General features: G+C 38.9%; 1 protein-coding gene across 1 annotated transcript in view; it reads left to right on the top strand.

The window, feature by feature from the left end:
* The window catches only part of LOC128643889 (carbonic anhydrase-related protein-like), a 105,692-nt gene that overhangs the window by 32,809 nt on the left and 48,912 nt on the right, over window positions 1–23,971 (top strand). Inside the window, exon 2 of the mRNA XM_053696659.1 lies at window positions 10,094–10,285. Coding sequence (XP_053552634.1) covers window positions 10,094–10,285 — 192 coding nt within the window. The remainder of the gene's footprint in view (window positions 1–10,093; window positions 10,286–23,971) is intronic.

Here is a 23,971-nt window from a genome sequence, read left to right as displayed (position 1 = left end):
GAGCATGATACCAACATGCAGCCCCAATTGTTTAGAGAAAAGCAGACAAATAGGCTGAAAGATTAGTCTATTAAAGGGACACTGAACCCAAATTTTTTCTTTCGTGATTCAGGTAGAGCATGCAATTTTAAGCAACTTTCTATTTTATTCGTATTATCAATTTTTCTTTGTTCTCTTTCTATCTTTATTTGAAAAGAAGGCATCTAAGCTTTTTTTCTTGGTTCAGAACTCTGGACAGCTCTTTTTTATTGGTGGATGAATTTATCCACCAATCAGCAAAGACAACCCAGGTTGTTCAACAAAAATGGGCCAGCATCTAAACTTAAATTCTTGCATTTCAAATAAAGATACCAAGAGAATAAAGAAAATTTAGAGTAAGAGTAGGTGGGGGTAGGGCAGAGTATACTATATACAAGAGGTTAGTGGTTAAAGGCAAATAGCCCAATTTGAGTTTTATAATCTCCTAACCGCTAATACCTCCTGCCACAGATTTAAAGTTAAAAGCAAAGTACAACTAACAAGTAATTGTAAATAGACTTACAAATAAGAATAGGTAACTTAAATCTGTGAGAAAAATTCCACCAACTGAGCCCTATCACAGTCAGAGCTAGATTTGTATTAGTTAGAAAAAATGTTTTTCTTATCCATTCATACACTAAAGTTTATTAAGTCGATATATTTAACCACACATACATTTAGCAAGAGCTAAAAATTAAAAACACTACACCTAAGTTGAGCTGTGGTTTTTAAATTAATCTGAAATCATCATAAAAGGTATCTTGCAGCAAAATTATAAATATAGGCTAAGCCCTTACAATCCGAGGGCTAGTTTAAGTTTAATTTTACCAAGTTTGTTATAAAGCTGCAATTTACCAGACCAACAAAGGTGAGCAAGTTAAAAAAGGGAAAGACAAAGCTTATCCCAGAGGACCCCTGACGTACGTTTCACAAAAAACGCTTCCTCAGAGGCCCTCGGATTGTAAGGGCTTAGCCTATATTTATAATTTTGCTGCAAGATACCTTTTATGCTGATTTCAGATTAATTTAAAAACCACAGCTCAACTTAGGTGTAGTGTTTTTAATTTTTAGCTCTTGCTAAATGCATGTGTGGTTAAATATATCGACTTAATAAACTTTAGTGTATGAATGGATAAGAAAAACATTTTTTCTAACTAATACAAATCTAGCTCTGACTCTGATAGGGCTCAGTTGGTGGAATTTTTCTCACAGATTTAAGTTACCTATTCTTATTTGTGAGTCTATTTACAATTACTTGTTAGTTGTAATAAAGAAAATTTGATAATAGGAGTAAATTAAAAAGTTGCTTAAAATTTAATTCTCTATCTGAATCACGAAAGAAAAAAATTGGGTTCAGTGTCCCTTTAAGGACAGTTGCAGATGGTAACACCTTGCTACAGTGAGGTAGTGGGTGCTTTATTTGAGACGTGATTTAATGCATATTCTTACTTACAAGGCTACAAAAAAAGGTGTGTTTTACTGCATGGCCATTATATCTCAGGTAGCCTTTCTTGTACAGTAAAGCAGTTCCCTTCTACAGCAATTTGTAAACTTTCTTCTCCAGTAATGGTACCTTTTTTTAAGTATAAACTAGTGGTGTAAGTTAGGAATTGCATTTAGATTTGCCTTACAGTTAATATTCTGCAAACCTATATATTCTGTTCATCCTATTATAAGCAGCACTAGGGGGTTGATAGCGATTTTATGAAACCTAAATATGTCTGTGGACATGCAGTCAGCTATATCACTGTGCACAGGTTTCAGGAATAAAAACAGCACTGGGCTTCTTTGCCCAGGGCTTAACACTGGCTCTGACAGCTTCCTGTATATAAAAGCTGTTTGGCACATTCATACATTGTTTTGTTTAAACAGAGATTTGCCTTTGTCTGTTGTTTATTTCTGGCATTTTATTCTTCAGAGACAAAATAGATTTTTAGATTGTTCATCAATTAACTTCAATAATTGTAAACATAATTTCAATTTTATATCATATTTAATGCAATAAGTTGCTATTTACAAGGCAACAAGCTGTTATATTACAGCAATAAAATACTGAGGTTTTCTTTAACCAGAACAATAAAAAAAAATATATAGCTAATTGGATATCTACAAAATACCCACAGTTAAATGAAGTGCATTTCACACAATATCAGATTTGACTAAATTTACAACGATTTATCCAATAGTTTTCATGAAATTAAACAGCTTAATATTTTCAGGACAAGTTAAAGAGATGAAGGATATATGAATTATGCGTGCTATCTGTAAAGACTGCAAATATATTCTTTTAGGGTTATTTAAATCATGTAATAAAATTAGCATGTTAGGTGAGTATTAATCTTTGGAATGCATTAACACCTTGTTTGCTGTAATAGTTTTATTTTTAATAGGCAAACTCCCCTCACCACTTAAAGGGACACTGAACCCAAATGTGGGTTTTTGTGTGTGATTTAGATAGCACAGGCAATTTTAAGCAACTTTCTAATTTACTCCTATTAGCAAATGTTCTTCATTCTCTTGGTATCTTTATTTGAAAAGCAAGAATGTAAGTTTAGATGCTGGCCGAACAACCTGAGTTGGTGAACAACCTGGGTTGTTCTTGCTGATTGGTGGATAAATTAATCCACTAATAAACAAGTGCTGACCAGCATTCTGCACTTTCTTTTTCAAATAAAGATAGCAAGAGAATGAAGAAAATTGATAATAGGAGTAAATGAGAAAGTTGCTTAAAATTGCATGCTCTAGCTGAATCTTGAAAGAAAAAATTTGGGTTCAGTATCCCTTTAACTTATTCGGAGGAGCCAGTGCAGGCTTGCTTCTGGAGAAGACACAGCTACCACTGTCACTATGTTAGAAAAACATACTTTGCAGTTCTTAATTATCTCTGCTGAAGCCAATTAAAGACAGATATATGTGGCTTGTGTACCCTTCTTAGAACTGGAAAATTCACAATTCTCAGACTACACCAAAATTGTTATTGTTAAAGAAGATAGATAACGCCTTTAATTCCCATTCCCCAGCTTTGCACAACCAACATTGTTATATTAATATATTTTATAACATTTATAGCTCTACATTTCTGCCTGTTTCTAAGCCACTGCAGACAGTCTCTTATTACATGTTTTTTTATTCGTTTTTCACAACAGGAGACTGCTAGTTCATGTGTGCCATGTGCTCTCTCCCATGTAGTTGTGCAGGACACAACACTAATTTGTTAAAATGCAAGTCAATAGATAATAAATAAATAGCCATGTGATCAGGGGGCTGTCAGAAGAGGCTTAGATACAAGGTAAACACAGAGGTAAAACGTTATATTAAAGGAATATGAAACCCATTTTTTTCAGGATTCAGATAGAACATGCAATTTTCTAATTTACTCCTATTATCAATTTTACTTTGTTCTCTTGGTATCTTTATGTAAAAAGCAGGAATGTAAGCTTAGGAGCCGGACCATTTTTGGTTCAGCACCTAAGTAGTGCTTGCTGATTGGTGGCTAAATGTAGGGTCACACAGAGGATCCAGACATGATGCAGGTGGAGCCCAGGCACTCCTGGAGCCCTTGTAAGAAACCATTACTGGATGAATTAAAGAAAAGGCCCTTAGGTTTGTGGGCCCAGTGTTATTTTTATGTTCTTCTTATAAAAATGAATATGAATACAGTTGAGGGACGGAGATGGGGTACGCTGCTGCTTTTTTTAAAATAAAAAAAAATAAACAAAGCATTTATAATTTTCTATCCCAATCCTAAATTAATTTCTGCTTCTGGGTCCCAAAGTCCATGCTTCTTGTCTGTGTTTTCTCTAGTCATGTGGCATGCTCCTTGTCTTGTACCCAATTGAGCATTGGTTGGAGCTTAGTTGTATAGTGGTTTATTAAGTGCTCATTTAAAGTTAGTTATATCTGTATCTGAATGTAAATGTTCTTGTGTTTGTGTATAAAACAGTTCACTGAGGAGGTCTAATTAAAAAAAATATATAGCAGTTATGTCCTGTTTCAGAATAGATTGTCAAACTCTCAGCATGAACTACCTGTCATGAGATGCAGGACACAGCATAGAAGGTACAACACATCTAACTTGGTAACTGTGACATAGACAGTCAACGCCCTAAACCAAGCCCCCATCTGGTGACGTCACTTCCCACTCTCATCACATCTTCCCCCTTTTCAAAGAACAAAGCATACATTTGTTTTCTTTTTTTTTGAATACATCAAATAACAACATATACGAGAAGCATACAGAAATAGTTTTGTTTAGCATAAAACAAATAACAAGTTAAATCCTGACTTGAACATCGGGGTAGACTACCATAGTCCACAGTGACCATGGGATTATTCTGCCCAATCTTCCGGTCACTGCTCTAACTAGTGCTAATGCCGATATCGGGCTGGAAGTTTCACCACCCTTCCACTTGATGTCATTTTACATGAACTGTCCTCTGATACAGAAGAAGGTGATTGAGAGTCTGCTTGAAGCAAAGAAGTATCCCTGCTGTGATCCTGCTGAGGGGAAGGCACCGGCAGTGGTACTGAGGCATCCAGTCCCAAACTCTCAGGTACTGGCTGAAGATGTTTTCGATTTTGACGTGTGACTGTCCCTCCATCAGTAAGGACTACATAAGACCTTGGTTCTGGAGAGCATCCAATTACCGTATCAGGCGTCTTCCATTTCTTCTCATCATCCAGTTTAACTCTGACACTTTGCCCCACATTCAGCTCCAGCAAGGGCCTCACAGAGTGTTTCCTGTCATATAAGAATCAATAGCCCTTTTTAGCCTCTTCATCCCTCCTAAGGACCTCGTCCCGAGGAACAGAGCTAGTTGGCTGGAAGACACCCACAGAGGATAAAGTGGTGCGAATCTGACATCCTAGCATCAGCTGTGCCTGGCTAAAACCTGTGGCTTGAATGGGAGTCACCCTATAGGTCAAAAGGGTTAGGAACGACTCAGATTGCTTCAAAATGAACTTTGTTGTTTGAACTGCCCTTTCAACCATTCTATTGGCCTGCGGGTAATGTGGACTCAACGTAGAATGGACAAAATCATATTCACTGCTGAAAGAACTGAACTCCGTGGAAGCAAACTGCATTCCGTTATCACTCACTAACTCCATTGGTATGCCCCACCTGGCGAACAAGCTCTTTAGAGGAGTGATAACAGCTTGACTTGTGATCTCATTCAAGGGTGCAATCTCCAAATACCTGGAATAGTAGTCAATCACGACTAGGTACTTTTTCCTGTGCAGTTCGCACAAATCAGCAGCTATTTTCTGCCACGGGCCTGCAGGCAGCAGAGTAGAATTCAAGGTCTCCCTTCTCTGAGTAGGCCGGCGTTCCTGGCAAAAGTCCGGGACTGATCCCCGTTCCCCCATACTGCCATAGCTGCCCTTTCTCTGCACTTTGTAATGCCAAGTGGCCATCAGGAATCCTGCTTAACATCTCCTGCCGCATGCTAACAGGAATGACAATGCGGTCCTGGAACAGCACCAACCCATCCAGCTCTGTGAGCTGCGACCTTTCTGACTGGTAAGAACTTAAAGACATCCAGGCTGCCCGGCTCTCGGGCCAACCTTCTTTTATGTACTTAATAACTTCTTGAAGGTCAGTATCTAAATATGTCTCCTTTCTTATTTGCTCTAGCTTCCCTGACGAAATGGATTTGGATGCCGGAACTGAATCTACATACACTTTCACATCTGATTCCATTGAAGATTCTTCAGCAGCAGCCAGCGGGAGTGTATCTGCCACTACCAGTTCTTTCCCCGGCACATGCACTGCCTGAACGTTGAACCTGAGCAGCCTCATCAGAAGTCTCTGGCATCTTAGGGGTGTTTTGTCAATATCATAGGAGTTGATTAGAGAGACTAGCCGCTGCGGTTTATGGTCAGTCTCCAGACTAAACTTCTCTAAACCCACTAGGTAACGCTGGAAGCGCTCACAGGCCCAAACTGCAGCCAGGCACTCTTTCTAAATTTGGGCATATTTTGACTCAACAGCCGTCAGTGTACGGGAACAGTAAGCAATGGGCTGTAGTTTGTTCTCATTCAACTGCAGGAGGGCTGCCCCTAACCCATAACTGCTCACATCAGCACTAACCACAGTCTTTTTAGAAGGGTCGTAGAACACCAACACTGGGGCAGACCCCAGCAGGGACTTGACCTGCACAAAATATTCTTCCTGTGAAGGTCCCCAGACCCAGGCAACATCTTTCTTTAACATTTCTGTGATAGGGTGTAGTATTGTGGATAAATCTGGAAGGAACCTGCCCAAATATTTCACAAGGCCTGATATTTGTCTCAGCTCATGTACATCAGAAGGACTTTTCATCTGTTCAATAGCAAGGATTTTATCAGGGTCCGGCTTGATGCCATCCCCATTGATAATATGCCCAAAGTAACATAACTCAGCCTACCTAAAATGGCATTTCTCATTATTTAATTTCAGCCCAGACTCTCTAATGGTCTGCAGCACACAGCTCAATCACTGATCATGTTCTTCCAATGTAGACCCATATACCAAAATGTCGTCCATGACGACTGTCATGCCCTTGTGGAATTCTACGAGGAGTGGTAATGGTGTATGGGACTGTGTCACCTTTAAGTGATATTCGGACTGGGTTACAATTCATTAGGCCCAATTCACCAAACATGTCTTCTGAAATCTCATTCACTTTGGCGACCAGGCCCAAACCGCAGGCTGCTTTTCTCAATAAGCTTGTTAACACACTGACCTCTAATCACATGTACCCACATGGTTAATTTCCTCTGCTTATACTCGCAGCTGGCAAGAAATTTCCCAGCACAATCGATGCGGCCACCAGGACTATGAACTTTTGTTGTAACTTTCACCAGCTGAGGCTGTCGAGGCAGTTTTATGAATGCTGCAAGGAACATAACAGTGATGTCTGCTTCTGTGTCAATCTTAAAGGCAACTTTGGCTCCCATTACAGTAAGAGTAACCCGCCAATCTTCATCTGAACCAGACCGTTCAACAACAGACCCTACCAAGGACACTTCTTGACCCTCATGGTCACTATCCACCTGCATCTCCTTAATGTATTCAGTTTTGCATGCCACTTCAAAATGGCCCATTCGATTACATTTTCTACATCTTTTGTCTTTAGCAGGGCATACAACACTCTGATCATGGGTACGGTCACACCGCGTGCAGCGAGCATGCTGCGCCCATCTGCTTCTGGGCCTATCTGTTGCCCTTGGTCTACCGCTCACACTGTGCCTTTCACTAGCAGCTTTCCTGAACTGCTGCACTTCATCCACAATACTCTCGGACCTCAGATCAACACTTTTCTTTTTCACCAGTTCATTCTGGCGGGCCATCCTAATAGCCCCATTCAATGTTAAATTAGCATCCAACTGTAGCTTCAGTGAGACTTCAGCATCTACAATTCCTATCACTGTTCTGTCTCTGATTTGCAACTCTTTAGCAACACCAAACTCACAGAATTCAGCTAGTTCATACAGGCCGCACACAAATGACTACACAGATTCTCCCACATGCTGAGCACATTTGTGAAAACAGGCCCTCTCATGAATCACATTTCTTTTTGGGCACAAAGTGAGCACTGAGTTTGATCATAACTATTTCAAAGTCAAATTCTTCCCCTTCTTGGAAAGTAAAGACATTGAAAACCGGCTCCACATCTTTCCCCATAGAGTATAAAAAAGAATTAACTTGTACTTCACCACTCTCCTTGTCCAGCTTGGAAGCAATCCTGAAGCGTTGAAACCGCTGACACCATGTGGGCCAAGCTGCAGGCTAAGAGAAATCAAAAGGCTCAGGTGGGGTAAACTTCGACATCGTCATTAATCAGGAAACAGAAGCGCAGACAAGTACTTTTGACACCATGTCATAAGATGCAGGAAACAGCATAGAAGGTACAACGCTATTTTATTGCAGAGCATAGAAGTATACAGCTTGTACAACACATCTAACTTAGTAACTGCGACATAGACAATCAACACCCTAAACCATGCCCCCATCTGGTGACGTCACTTCCCACTCTCATCGCACTACCTATCTAAAAAATTTAATTTTAAATATTCGTTTAGATTGGTCCTAATGCTAAAATAAATCTCCTGTGAAAAATGTATTTGTTCAGTTAGCCACAAGCTTAAGATTAGCTCAATTAGGACAAATTTGTGGGAAAAAAAAAGTTTGTTTCAGTTCAGTGAGTGAAGACTCCATCAGACTTACTTCCTTGCAGTTTTTATGTAGAACAGGAGATCACTGGATTGCAGAGGTACAGTCTCCCTTGCTTGATTAGCTGAAGAAACCAAGTTAACATTGCAACATAAACAATGGCATTACCTTAGAGGGCATGACTTGAGGAATCCATTGTCCTTTCAGTGGATATCAGACCCATTCACTTGCAAAGGCCAGTACCTCCAAGTAGCCATATGGAGGGGAAATTATTTAATAGATACTTTCCTGCAGTCCCTTTGTTTGTGTAAGAGGCCACTAAAATCTCTACATGCACGTGCACGCATTTCGACCTGTGCCCAGGCCTGGACTGAGCATAAGGCATACAGGGCATTTGTCCGGTGGGCCGCAGCTAGTTGCAGGCTGGGGCCTGTTGCCTTAACTCCACCCAATCTCCAGCATTATTATTTGCATATCATGCATGGCCAGTCGTGTCCTGCCCTGCTTTTTACTACCTTTCTGTGTCTGTGAGCCACGTCAGGGTGAGTCTTGTCCCACTTAGGTACCTAATTTAAGTAACTGTCACTACATAGGCTGATGAGCAATACGAGGTTATTCTTTATTTAAATGTGACTACTTTATTTAAATGTTACTATTTAAAGGGACACTGAACCCAATTTTTTTTCTTTTGTGATTCATATAGAGCATGAAATTTTAAGCAACCTTCTAATTTACTCCTATTATCGCTGCTGCGGAATCTGTTGGCGCTCTACAAATAACCGATAATAATAATTATCAATTTTTCTTCATTCTCTTGGAATCTTTATTTGAAATGCAAGAATGTAAGTTTAGATGCTGGCCCATTTTTGTTGAACAACCTAGGTTGTCCTTGCTGATTGGTGGATAAATTCATCCACCAATGAAAAACTGCTGTCCAGAGTCTGAACCAAGAAAAAAGCTTAGATGCCTTCTTTTTTATATAAAGATAGCAAAAGAACGAAGAAACATTGATAATAGCAGTCAATTAGAAATTTGCTTAAAATTTCATGCTCTATCTGAATCACGAAAGAAAATTTTTTGGTTCAGTGTCCCTTTAATGACAACCAATTTATAAAATAAAGTGATAGAAGGGTGTTACAAACGTTAATTTCTTTTGTAAATCTAATTAGTACATTATACTATTACTAATGGTTTATGGTTAAATAACGAATGGGGGAGAGTGGGCTGCTCTGCCTTAAAATGCCTTGGCTTATTTTTGGTCTCAGACCAGCATTGCCTGTGCTTATTTCTATTATTCGACAGAATGCATGTTTCTAGGAGTCTCACATGTTTGAATACAAACATAAAAATAGAGAGACACACTCATCTGAGACCCCTAGTAGATCCTTATCATCCTTATTTGGTACACATCATTGTAAAGCTATTGACTTCATTAGGTCTAGTCTACTATGACAAGTAGTAAAATTTAATATTGATATAGAAATCAACTGTTTTAATCAGTAAAAGGATATAGTCTAAAAAATGAATTACCATTTATTTTAAACATGTGAGTCTACAAACAAGAAAATAGAGAGACACACTCAACTGAGATAGAACAAAAGCTAGAAATACTTCCGTGCTTGTTCACAGGGCTAGTGCCACTCAGAGTGCAGTCTCTTTTAGCACACTATGCCTTTCACAGAGAAAAAATATCCTGTAGCTTATCAGTCTGAACCTGTCCGAAACATACGTCTGGGGTTTGTTGTTTTCTCTTGTTCACATAAAAATTGCCTGGTATTTCGGTGTTGGACTGTGATTGGGCGTGGTTAGACTGATATGCTACAGGACATTTTTTCTCTGCTTCCTACTGCTATATCCCTGGTCTATTAAGATGGGTTGAACAGTTGACATAGTTACTAAACATATTTTATTTCCATTTAGGTGTTGAGTGGGGTTTGCTTTATCCAGAAGCAAATGGAGAATACCAGTCTCCTATCAACATAAATTCAAGAGAAGCCTTATATGACCCTTCATTATTAGAAGTACGACTAATTCCAAACTATGTTGTCTGCCGTGACTGTGAAGTGATTAATGATGGCCATGCAGTGCAAATAATGCTAAAGTCTAAATCAGGTATGACATGGAAACCGATTTCACTGTAAAAAAAATAAACAATAGTTTAGGGTTAGGATGCACTGCACTATGTGTCTGACAGATAATGTAAATTACAAATTTGAAATGTTTTACAGGTAAAAGGGTTAAAAACCCAATGTCATTGTATTGTACAAAAAGTATAGTAAATTAAGGTTTGGTTGAAATTACTAGCTGAGAGGAATAACAATTGTTGTTGTTATTATTACTATTATTCAGATATTTGAGGAATGGGCAAAAAGTTAACTTTTTTTATTTCTGACATTTAGTAGAAATTTGTCGACAGGGCTTTTATATTAACACACTCCATGCTTATGCTTAGCACTTCGCCATAGATTTATGAATCATGACATGAGCTGTCCTATATTTATGAAAGTGTGAAAGGAGGAGCACACACCTTATGATGAAAATGTAATGTTGCCTTAAAAGGACAGTCTACTTGACTTTTGTATTATTGTTCAATTAGATAGATAACACCTTAACTACCCATGTCCCAACTTTGCACAACCAACATTGTTATATAATATACTTTATAACCTTTAAACCTCTAAATTTTTAATGGTTTCTAAGCCTCTGTAGGTCATCTTTTATCTCTTTTCACAGACAATGCTAGTTCAGGTGTGCCATAAAGATAGCACTGTGCTCAAAATCCTGTGGAGTTATTTATGAAGGAGCACTAATAGGCTAAAATCAAAGTTTGTAGCACTTAGATAAGGGGCAGTCCGCAGAGGCTTAGATACAAGATAATCACAGAGGTAAAAATGTGAAATCAAAGTACACATAAACAGAAAGCTTGTGTAAAATAAAAACCAGCAAACTTGTTTTCTTTTAAAATTAGCACTTAGAAATTCTCAGTGTAACCACTGCCCTCATAGTTGCATTCTGCCTGGTCTGAGCATGGGCAAATCTGACTTTCTGATTTTGTAGCATTCACTTAATGGTAAATCAACTAATTATAACCTTGAAGTTTTGACATCAAGTTAGATAAGCCTGACTATAGATAAGGGCCACCCTTAGTATTTGTAGGGCCCTGGGCAAGACAAATTTATGGGGCCCCCAGCCCAGCTCCCTTACTCCCCACCCATGTTAGCCCCACCTCTGTTGTCCTACCCACTGTATGACCCACCCCAGTCCCAACCCAAAGTTGAAAACGCAGGTGCAAGTTTGGTCCTAAAGTAGGCACAAATGTCATGCAAATAAAATAAACATATAAAAAATATTTTGTAATAATAGTTTCAACAGTAAATGTTGGTTTACTCCAAGGCTTCTATTTTCATATTTCTTTCATGTAATTAGCAAGAGTCCATGAGCTAGTGACGTATGGGATATACATTCCTACCAGGAGGGGCAAAGTTTCCCAAACCTCAAAATGCCTATAAATACACCCCTCACCACACCCACAAATCAGTTTTACAAACTTTGCCTCCTATGGAGGTGGTGAAGTAAGTTTGTGCTAGATTCTACGTTGATATGCGCTCCGCAGCAGGTTGGAGCCCGGTTTTCCTCTCAGCGTGCAGTGAATGTCAGAGGGATGTGAGGAGAGTATTGCCTATTTGAATGCAGTGATCTCCTTCTACGGGGTCTATTTCATAGGTTCTCTGTTATCGGTCGTAGAGATTCATCTCTTACCTCCCTTTTCAGATCGACGATATACTCTTATATATACCATTTCCTCTACTGATTCTCGTTTCAGTACTGGTTTGGCTTTCTACTACATGTAGATGAGTGTCCTGGGGTAAGTAAGTCTTATTTTCTGTGACACTCTAAGCTATGGTTGGGCACTTTTTATATAAAGTTCTAAATATATGTATTCAAACATTTATTTGCCTTGACTCAGGATGTTCAACATTCCTTATTTCAGACAGTCAGTTTCATATTTGGGATAATGCATATGAATAATTCATTTTTTTCTTACCTTAAAAATGTGACTTTCCCTGTGGGCTGTTAGGCTCGCGGGGGCTGAAAATGCTTCATTTTATTGCGTCATTCTTGGCGCAGACTTTTTTGGCGCAAAAATTATTTTCTGTTTCCGGCGTCATACGTGTCGCCGGAAGTTGCGTCATTTTTGACGTTCTTTTGCGCCAAAAGTGTCGGCGTTCCGGATGTGGCGTCATTTTTGGCGCCAAAAGCATTTAGGCGCCAAATAATGTGGGTGTCTTTTTTGGCGCGAAAAAATATGGGCGTCACTTTTGTCTCCACATTATTTAAGTCTCTTTGATTTTTTGCTTCTGGTTGCTAGAAGCTTGTTCTTTGGCATTTTTTCCCATTCCTGAAACTGTCATTTAAGGAATTTGATCAATTTTGCTTTATATGTTGTTTTTTCTATTACATATTGCAAGATGTCCCACGTTGAAGCTGAGTCAGAAGATACTTCTGGAATATCCCTGCCTGGGGCTGGAGCTACCAAAGCTAAGTGTAAACTTATGGTATCTGTTCCTCCAGCTGTTGTTTGTGCTGTTTTGTCATGACAAACTGTTTATGCAGATAATATTTCCTTTAAGTACTGTTACATTACCTGTTGCTGTTCTGTCAACATCTAATACTCAGAGTGTTCCTGATAACATAAGAGATTTTGTTTTTAAATCCATTAAGAAGGCTATGTCTGTTATTCCTCCTTCTAGTAAATGTAAAAAGTCTTTTAAAACTTCTAATTTTTCGGATGAATTTTTAAATGAACATCGTCATTCTGATTCTGATAATGGTTCTTCTGGTTCAGAGGATTCTGTCTCAGAGGTTGATGCTGATAAATCTTCATATTTATTTAAAATGAAATTTATTCGTTCTTTACTTAAAGAAGTCCTAATTGCATTAGAAATTGAGGATTCTGGTCCTCTTGATACTAAATCTAAACGTTTAGATAAGGTTTTTAAATCTCCTGTAGTTATTCCAGAAGTTTTTCCTGTCCCTAGTGCTATTTCTGAAGTAATTTCCAGTGAATGGAATAATTTGGGTAATTAATTTACTCCTTCTAAACGTTTTAAGCAATTATATCCTGTGCCATCTGACAGATTAGAGTTTTGGGACAAAATCCCTAAAGTTGATGGGGCTGTCTCTACTCTTGTTAAGCATACTATTCCTACGGCAGATGGTACTTCCTAAGGTTCCTTTAGATAGGAAAATTGCATCCTTTCTAAGAAAAGCTTACTTGTGTTCAGGTAATCTTCTTAGACCTGCTATATCTTTAGCGAATGTTGCTGCAGCTTCATCTTTTGGTTAGAAGCTTTAGCGCAACAAGTAACAGATCATAATTCTCATAGCATTTTTATTCTTCAACATGCTAATAATTTTATTTGTAAATGCCATCTTTGATATCATTAGAGTTGATGTCAGGTATATGTCTCTAGCTATTTTAGCTAGAGGAGCTTTATGGCTTAAGACTTGGAATGCTGTTATGTCTTCTAAGTCTACTCTGCTTTCCCTTTCTTTCCAGGGTAATGATCGTTTTCGTTCCTTTTGTCACAACAAGGAACAAAAACCTGATCCTTCATCCTCAGGAGCGGTATCAGTTTGGAAACCATCTCCAGTCTGGAATAAATCCAAGCCTTTTAGAAAATCAAAGCCAGCTCCTAAGTCCACATGAAGGTGCGGCCCTCATTCCAGCTCAGCTGGTAGGGGGCAGATTACGTTTTTTCTAAGAAATTTGGATCAATTCCGTTCACAATCTTTGGATTCAGAACATTGTTTCAGAAGGGTACAGAATTGGCTTCAAGATAAGGCCTCCTGCAAAGAGATTTTTTCTTTCCCGTGTTCCAGTAAACCCAGCGAAGGCTCAGCATTTCTGAAATATGTTTCAGATCTAGAGTTGACTGGAGTAATTTTGCCAGTTCCAGTTCTGGAACAGGGACTGGGGTTTTATTCAAATCTCTTCATTGTACCAAAGAAGGAAAATTCCTTCAGACCAGTTCTGGATCTAAAAATATTGAATCGTTATGTAAGGATACCAACATTCAAAATGGTAACTGTAAGGACTATCCTGCCTTTTGTTCAACAAGGGCATTATATGTCTACTATAGATTTACAGGATGCATATCTGCATATTCCGATTCATCCAGATCACTATCAGTTTCTGAGATTCTCTTTCCTAGACAAGCATTACCAGTTTGTGGCTCTGCCGTTTGGCCTAGCTACAGCTCCAAGAATTTTTTTACGAAGGTTCTCGGTGCCCTTCTGTCTGTAATCAGAGAACAGGGTATTGTGGTATTCCTTATTTGGACGATATCTTGGTACTTGCTCAGTCTTCATATTTAGCAGAATCTCATTCTAATCGACTTGTGTTGTTTCTTCAACATCATGGTTGGAGGATCAATTTACCAAAAAGTTCATTGATTCCTCAGACTTAGGTAACCTTTTTAGGTTTTCAGATAGATTCAGTATCCATGACTCTATCTTTGATAGACATGAGACATCTAAAGTTGATATCAGCTTGTCGAAACCTTCAGTCACAATCTTTCCCTTCGGTAGCCTTATGCATGGAAATTCTATGGGTCTTATGACTGCGGCATCGGACGCGATTCCCTTTGCTCGTTTTCACATGCGGCCTCTTCAGCTCTGTATGCTGAACCTGTGGTGCAGGGATTACACAAATATATCTCAATTAATATCTTTAAAACCGATTGTACGACACTCTCTGACGTGGTGGACAGATCACCATCGTTTAGTTCAGGGGGCTTCTTTTGTTCTTCCGACCTGGACTGTAGTTTCAACAGATGCAAGTCCTACAGGTTGGGGAGCTGTGTGGGGGTCTCTGACAACACAAGGGGTTTGGGAATCTCAGGAGGTGAGATTACCGATCAATATTTTGGAACTCCGTGCAATTTTCAGAGCTCTTCAGTCTTGGCCTCTTCTGAAGAGAGAATCGTTCATTTGTTTTCAGACAGACAATGTCACAACTCTGGCATACATCAATCATCAAGGAGGGACTCACAGTCCTCTGGCTATGAAAGAAGTATCTCGAACTCTGGTTTGGGCGGAATCCAGCTCCTGTCTAATCTCTGCGGTTCATATTCCAGGAATAGACAATTGGGAAGCGGATTATCTCAGTCGCCAAACGTTGCATCCGGGCGAATGGTCTCTTCACCCAGAGGTATTTCTTCAGATTGTTCAAATGTGGGAACTTCCAGAAATAGATCTGATGGCTTCTCATCTAAACAAGAAACTTCCCAGGTATCGGTCCAGATCCCGGGATCCTCAGGCGGAGGCAGTGGTTGCATTATCACTTCCTTGGAAGTATCATCCTGCCTATATCTTTCCGCCTCTAGTTCTTCTTCCAAGAGTAATCTCCAAGATTCTGAAGGAATGCTCGTTTGTTCTGCTGGTAGCTCCAGCATGCCCTCACAGGTTTTGGTATGCAGGTCTTGTCCGGATGGACTCTTGCTAACCGTGAACTCTTCCATTAAGGCCAGACCTTCTGTCGCAAGGTCCTTTTTTCCATCAGGATTTCAAATCCTTAAATTTAAAGGTATGGAGATTGAACGCTTGATTCTTGGTCAAAGAGGTTTCTCTGACTCTGTGATTAATCCTATGTTACAGGCTCGTAAATCTGTATCTAGAGAGATATATTATAGAGTCTGGAAGACTTATATTTCTTGGTGTCTTTCTCATCTTTTTTCCTGGCATTCTTTTAGAATTCCGAGAATTTTACAGTTTCTTCAGGATGGTTTAGATAAAGGTTTGTCCGCAAGTTCCTTGAAGGTCAAATCTCTGCTCTTTCTGTTCTTTTTCACAGAAAGATTGCTAATCTTCCTGATATTCATTGTTTTGTACAAGCCTTGGTTCGTATAAAACCTGTCATTAAGTCAATTTCTCCTCCTTGGAGTTTGAATTTGGTTCTGGGGGCTCTTCAAGCTCCTCCGTTTGAACCTATGCATTCATTGGACATTAAATTACTTTCTTGGAAAGTTTTGTTCCTTTTGGCCATCTCTTCTGCCAGAAGAGTCTCTGTGTTGTCTGCTCTTTCTTGTGAGTCTCCTTTTCTGATTTTTCATCAGGATAAGGCGGTGTTGCGAACTTCTTTTAAATTTTTACCTAAGGTTGTGAATTCCAACAACATTAGTAGAGGAATTATAGTTCCTTCATTATGCCCTAATCCTAAGAATTCTAAGGAGAAATCATTGCATTCTTTGGATGTTGTTAGAGCTTTGAAATATTATGTTGAAGCTACTAAGACTTTCCGAAAGACTTCTAGTCTATTTGTCATCTTTTCCGGTTCTAGAAAAGGCCAGAAAGCTTCTGCCATTTCTTTGGCATCTTGGTTAAAATCTTTAATTCATCATGCCTATGTTGAGTCGGGTAAAACTCCGCCTCAGAGGACAGCTCATTCTACTAGGTCAGTTTCTACTTCCTGGGCGTTTAGGAATGAAGCTTCGGTTGATCAGATTTGCAAAGCAGCAACTTGGTCTTCTTTGCATACTTTTACTAAATTCTACCATTTTGATGTGTTTTTCTTCTTCTGAAGCAGTTTTTGGTAGAAAAGTACTTCAGGCAGCTGTTTCAGTTTGAATCTTCTGCTTATGTTTTCATTTAAACTTTATTTTGGGTGTGGATTATTTTCAGCAGGAATTGGCTGTCTTTATTTTATCCCTCCCTCTCTAGTGACTCTTGCGTGGAAAGATCCACATCTTGGGTAGTCATTATCCCATACGTCACTAGCTCATGGACTCTTGCTAATTACATGAAAGAAAACATAATTTATGTAATAACTTACCTGATAAATTCATTTCTTTCATATTAGCAAGAGTCCATGAGGCCCACCCTTTTTTGTGGTGGTTATGATTTTTTTGTATAAAGCACAATTATTCCAATTCCTTATTTTTTATGCTTTCGCACTTTTTTCTTATCACCCCACTTCTTGGCTATTCGTTAAACTGATTTGTGGGTGTGGTGAGGAGTGTATTTATAGGCATTTTGAGGTTTGGGAAACTTTGCCCCTCCTGGTAGGAATGTATATCCCATACGTCACTAGCTCATGGACTCTTGCTAATATGAAAGAAATGAATTTATCAGGTAAGTTCTTACATAAATTATGTTTTTATGATTATAACATTTATAAACAAACATAAACAAACATAACTATCTATCTTTCACACAGTGAGTGCTACTTACTACTTCACTATATAAACCAGAAATAGTACACTGGTGCTTGTAAACTAAAAAATATGTTATAAAAATCACCAAAAAATAAAAATAATTAAACACTTGTATTCATTTGCTCCAGAATGAACACAATAACATACTTTAGAAAACAAAACAAAATCAGTGTTACTTACTAGTAGAAATAATAGATAAATACATACTATTCATCTATTTCTGTTACTACCATCAAATGTTTTTTTTGTTTGTTTGTTTATTTTTTAAAGCAGTATAAGGGCTCACAAGACTTAAATGGAGAGGTGTTGAGGGAACCACACCTGGGTGGGAGATGCCTTATTTCTAAGCATAATAAATAGTTCAAACAAAATTAACTCTTCTTGCCTTAAATTATTCTAACATTTGTAAACAAACACAACTGCTGTTTTTCTTTTACACAGTAAGTGCTACTGACTGAACTATAGAAACCAGAAAAAATTGCTCTGGTAATTGTAAAATATATAAGTATTATACAAATAACCAAAAAAAAGGAATATGGGGAAAACATTTGTATTCATCAGCTCCAGACTGAACACACTTAAATACTTTAGAAAAGTAAACAAAATAAGTGTTGCTCACTAGTGAAAATAATCAATAAATAGTGTTCATCTATTTCTGTTACCATCTCTAAATGTTTTTCAACATCAATATATAAGGGCTTACAAGACTTTCAATGGGAGTTTGGTAGGACATGCCTTATTTCTAAGCATAATAAATAGTCTAAAAATTTTAACTTTTATTCCCTCCCAATTCAACAAAAGAGTTAACCAAATCATCAAAGTCGAGGTTCACTTTCAATCGACAAGGCCAAGTTTGAAAGACTTTCCTGTTCCATGGTTGTCCTCATGTCGTTTTTTTAAAATAATTTTTAATTTTATAAAACTTTCTGCTGTAGCAGTTGTAAACAGGCATTGTGAACATTATCCTTAGCGCAATGGTCAAATTTGGATATGAGTCGCATGTCCTGTGCACCAACTGCAATCACTGAATTGATGTACTGTAAGATGGCTCTCTATCAACTATGTGTGAGAAGATTTTTAATTTATGGTACAGGCCCATTCCATTAATGTCTTCAACTTGCAGAAGATCCAAATCCATGCAGTGTTTTTTCAAATTATCATCAGACATTTATTTTAGTGCCTGAATGTTATATATAAAAAAAAAAAAAAAATGTATTATTGTGCTCAGATAATTGCTTAAAGGTTCAGTCTACAACCAATACTTATCCTTTATTACTTATTGTTATATACAAGGCAAGTATCTTGCAACAGATTCTACATCTTGTAAGAAGTACATTAAACTTTTAAATAATCATTGTTTGTTAGCAGGCAAAATGGCTGCCAAGGCCCGCCCACAGCAGTCTTCTTGTCCAGTTTTCTGTTTTCTTGTATGACAGTTTAGCAGTGCACATTTAATATTTTTCAGTTAGCTTGCACAAATCAGTGTGTGGAAGTCGGAAAACTTATTTAAGAGTTGGTTGTGACTGAAGAAACCTAACATACCAAAATATACATGCAATAAGTGGGCAGAGCTTGGCGGCCATTTTCGACTCCAACCAAACAATGTATATTTAAATGTTTTATGTACTTCTTACAAGCTTATAGTTGTGGGACCAGTTGCAGGATGCTTCTCTTGCATGTAACAATAAGTAATTAAAATTATGTCATGGGTCTAGACTGTCCCTTTAAATCATCCTTTAATTGATGAGATTTGTTGATCTATGACACACAGAAAGTAGCCCAAATAAAAAAAATTCCTCAGGATTTGTAGTGACAGACTTCTGTTTCATAAACAGACGTTTCCTTTAACTATTAATAATCTGTTTGAATTCAGCTGGTATTTCATTTTCTTCATAAACCTTAATTGCATCTTCCTTACAGGAGGTAAACCAGTTTTCTCTGGAATTTAACAAAAATTATTTCAGACCTTTTAAGAAGCATTACTGCTGTGCTTAAATCTGTTTCTATACTTTAAAAGCTTTTACATACTTTGCTTATTGCAGACAGTAATTCATACCACACAACAGTGACTAAAATAAATTCAAAACTGAATTCATTTTTAGTTAATAACTGAGCCTCACTTCTAATTTTAGGGTCTCTTGTATGTTCTCTAATTTCTTCCAAGGTGTCACAAATTTAATCAAACTCAAAATGAAAAGGTTTTGCAGACTCTGGTTGACTTTCTTATCTAATTTCTGATAGTGGTTTCAGTGTAAGTCCAGTAATATGGTTGGTAAGGATCTTCCATCTTTCAGCAGATGCTGCAAATATTGAATAAACACACTGAATTATGCCACAAAATGCCATTGCCATAGGCACTGATGAAGCCATGCCTCCAAGCACCAATTTTAAGCTGTGTGCTGAACATGGAACCAATAATACTCTTGGTTTCTCTGACAAAATTCTAGTCTGGACACCTTGGTGCCGACCAACCATGTTTGCACTATAGTCATATTCCTGTTCACAACAATCACTTAGGTTAATTCTAAAGCCTCAAATTGTGCTTTTAATTTGTCATTTAAACTTAATCCTGTGGTACTGATCATGTGTTTAAAAGATACTAAATATTCCTTTATTTGCAACTTTATTAATGTTAAAGGGACAGTCAATAGTGATGTCGTGAACTGTTCGCCGGAGAACAGTTCCCGACGATCTTAGCTTGTTCGCGTTCGTCGCGGCGGGCGAACATATGCGATGTTCGATCCACCCCCTATTCGTCATCATTGAGGAAACTTTGAACCTGTATCTCACAGTCTGCAGACACATTTGAGCCAATCAGCAGCAGACACTCCCTCCCAGACCCTCCCAGCTCCTGGGCAGCAGCCATTTTAGATTCATTACGATCCTGCATTCTTAGTGAGAAGAGGTTTAGTGCTGCTGCTGGTGATTTAATAGGGAAATAGATAGCTAGGCTAGTGTATTCAGTGTCTACTACAGTCCTGAAGGACTCATCTAATCTCTGCTGTAAGGACAGCACCCCAAAAAGCCCTTTTTAGGGCTAGAACTTCAGTCTTTTTTTTTTTTTTAATTGCATTTGCCTGCCTGTCAGCCTGTGTGTGAGGCTCACAGCGATATACTGTGATTAATTGCTCTGTGCCACCACTGATATCTGGTTAACATTAGTGTAAATTAAAAAAAAAAAAAACTTTTACATCATTTTGCTAGTGTAATCTAATTTCATTTTCCATCAGGCCTGTGTGTCAGGCCCACATCATATACTGTGATTAATAGCTCTGTTTTCCACTACTTACATCTGGTGTAACATTAGTGTAATTTAAAAAAAAAAAAAACTTTTACATCAGTCTGCTATTGTTATTTAATTTTAGTTGCCAGGCCAGCGTGCCACTAGTGCCAGCCTGTGTAAGGGCCTAAGGGAAGATTAGTGTAAATTTTTTTTAAAAAAAACTTTTACATCAGTCTGCTATTGTTATTTAATTTTAGTTGCCAGGCCAGCGTGCCACTAGTGCCAGCCAGTGTAAGGGCCTAAGGGAACATTAGTGTAAATTAAAAAAAAACAAACTTTTACATCAGTCTGCTATTGTTATTTAATTTTAGTTGCCAAGCCAGCGTGCCACTAGTGCCAGCCTGTGTAAGGGCCTAAGGGAACATTAGTGTAAATTTAAATTATTATTTTTTTTACATCAGTCTGCTATTGTTATTTAATTTTAGTTGCCAGGCCAGTGTGCCACTAGTGCCAGCCTGTGTAAGGGCCTAAGGGAACATTAGTGTAAATTTAAAAAAAAAAACTTTTACATCATTTCGCTAGTGTAATCTAATTTCAATTTCCATCAGGCCTGTGTGTCAGACCCACAGCATATACTGTGCCTAATTGCTCTGTTTTCCACCACTTATATCTGGTGTAACATTAGTGTAAATTTTTTAAAAAAAAACTTTTACATTTTACAGTCTGCTATTGTTATTTCATTTTAGTTGCCAGGCCAGCGTGCCACTAGTGCCAGCCTGTGTGTCAGGCTCCCAGCATATACTGTGCCTACTTCCATCCTCAGTGCCACCACTCCTATCTGGTGTAACATTAGTTTAAATTTTGTAAATAAAAACTTTTACATCAGTCTGCTAGTGTTATTTAATTGCAGTTGCCAGGCCAGCCTGCCACTAGTGCCAGCCTGTGTGTCAGGCTCCCAGCATATACTGTGCCTACTTCCATCCTCAGTGCCACCACTCCTATCTGGTGTAACATTAGTTTAAATTTTGTAAATAAAAACTTTTACATCAGTCTGCTAGTGTTATTTAATTGCAGTTGCCAGGCCAGCCTGCCACTAGTGCCAGCCTGTGTGTCAGGCTCCCAGCATATACTGTGCCTACTTCCATCCTCAGTGCCACCACTCCTATCTGGTGTAACATTAGTTTAAATTTTGTAAATAAAAACTTTTACATCAGTCTTCTAGTGTTATTTAATTTTAGTTGCCAGGCCAGTCTGCCACTAGTGCCAGCCTGTGTGTCAGGCTCCCAGCATATGCTGTGCCTACTTCCATCCTCAGTGCCACTACTCATATCTGGTGTAACATTAGTGTAACTTTAAAAAAAAAAAACTTTTACATCAGTCTGCTAGTGTTATTTAATTGCAGTTGCCTGTCTGCCAGCGTGTGTGCCAGGCCCACTTTCCAACTAGTGCCACGAATCATATTTGTTATAACAGTAGTGTAAATATTTTAAATAAAAACTTTTTTGACTTTGAAACATCAGTCAGCTAGTGCAATCTAATTGCAGTTGCCTGCCTGCCAGCGTGTTTGCCAGGCACACTTGCCAACTAGTGCCACCACTCATATTTGTTATAACAGTAGTGTAAATATTTAATAAAAAAACTTTTTTGACTGTGAAACATCAGTCTGCTAGTGTAATCTAATTGAAGTTGCCTGCCTGCCAGCGTGTGTGCCAGGCCCACTTGCCAACTAGTGCCACCAATCATATTTGTTGTAACAGTAGTGTAAATATTTAAAATAAAAAAATTTTGGACTGTGAAACATCAGTCTGCTATTGTAAACTTATTGCATTTGCCTGCCAGCGTGTATGCAAGTTAGTGGCACCACTCATATTTGTTGTAACAGTAGTTTAAATATTTAAAAAATAAACATTTTTGACTGTGAAACATCAGTCTGCTTTTTTGTGTCAGGCTCACAGCGTATACTGTGCCCACTTGCCTAGTGCCACCACTTATATCTTGTTTAATATTAGTGTAAGTGTACATTTAAAAAAAAACTACTTTTTGGATTGTGAAACATCAGTCTGCTCTTTTGTGTCAGGCTCACAGCGTATACTGTGCCCACTTGCCCAGTGCCACCACTCATATTTTGTTTAATAGTAGTGTAAGTGTACATTTAAAAAAAAATGACAGGCAGAGGCAGGCCACCCCACAGGTGCCGTCGTGGTCATGGTGCTGTGATTCCCTTAGACCCTACAACTATGGCCACGTGCCATGAACGCGAAAAGTTCTGAGGAGGACCTAGTTGAATGGCTAACACAGGACACCCAATCTTCTACAGCTTCCGCTCCTAACCTTGATGCACCATCCACCTCCAGCTTAGCTGCGGGCACCTCTCAAGTAACCAGTGCCACTCGCCCGCCTGCCGCCACCACCCACACTAGCACCACAGCCGCTTCACTTGATCTGTCAGAGGAATTATTGACACATCAGTTGGAAGAAATGAGTGATGCGCAACCATCATTGACAGAGGATGTAGATAACAGTGATATGTCTCAGTCAGGCAGCATTACAAACATGGACGTACGGTGTGATGATGATGGTGATGTTGTACCCGTTGCTGCTTCCTTTGTTGATTTGTCAGATACAAGTGAAGCGGTTGATGATGATGTGTCCGTGGATGTCACGTGGGTGCCCGCTAGAAGAGAAGAAGAAGAGGGGGAAAGTTCAGATGGGGAGACAGAGAGGAGGAGGAGGAGATGAGTTGGAAGCAGGGGGAGGTCGTCGCAAGGAGATAGTGGCACAGTCAGACAGCATGCATCGGCACCCGGGGTCAGCCAGACAGCACACCAATCAACGCATGCTGTTGCCACCAGAATGCCGTCATCACAGAGCTCAGCAGTCTGGCATTTTTTGTGTGTGTCTGCCTCTGACAACAGCGATGCCTTTTGCAACCTGTGCCAAAAGAAACTGAGTCATGGGAAGTCCAACACCCACCTAGGTACAACTGCTTTGCGAAGGCACATGGTCTCACATCACAAACGCTGATGGGATGAACACATGAGTAGAAGCAGCACACTAACTCAAAGCCGCCATCCTCCTCCTGGTCCAGCATCTTCAGCCACGTCAACCACTGCTGTCCTCCTTGCCCCCTCTCAACCATCCGCCACTCAGTCTCTCTTACATAGCAGTTCCTGGTCATCTGCCCACAGTCAAGTGTCTGTCAAGGACATGTTTGAGTGTAAGAAGCCAATTTCCCAAAGTCACTCCCTTGCCCGGCGTCTGACAGCTGGCTTGTCTGAACTCTTAGCCCGCCAGCTTTTACCATACAAGCTGGTGGAGTCTGAGGCGTTAAAAAAATTTGTATCTATTGGGACACCACAG

This window comes from Bombina bombina, unplaced genomic scaffold (assembly GCF_027579735.1).
Source record: "Bombina bombina isolate aBomBom1 unplaced genomic scaffold, aBomBom1.pri scaffold_533, whole genome shotgun sequence".
NCBI lineage: Eukaryota > Metazoa > Chordata > Amphibia > Anura > Bombinatoridae > Bombina > Bombina bombina.
Note: the sequence above shows the minus strand (reverse complement) of the source record. Positions and strands in the feature narration are given on the sequence as shown.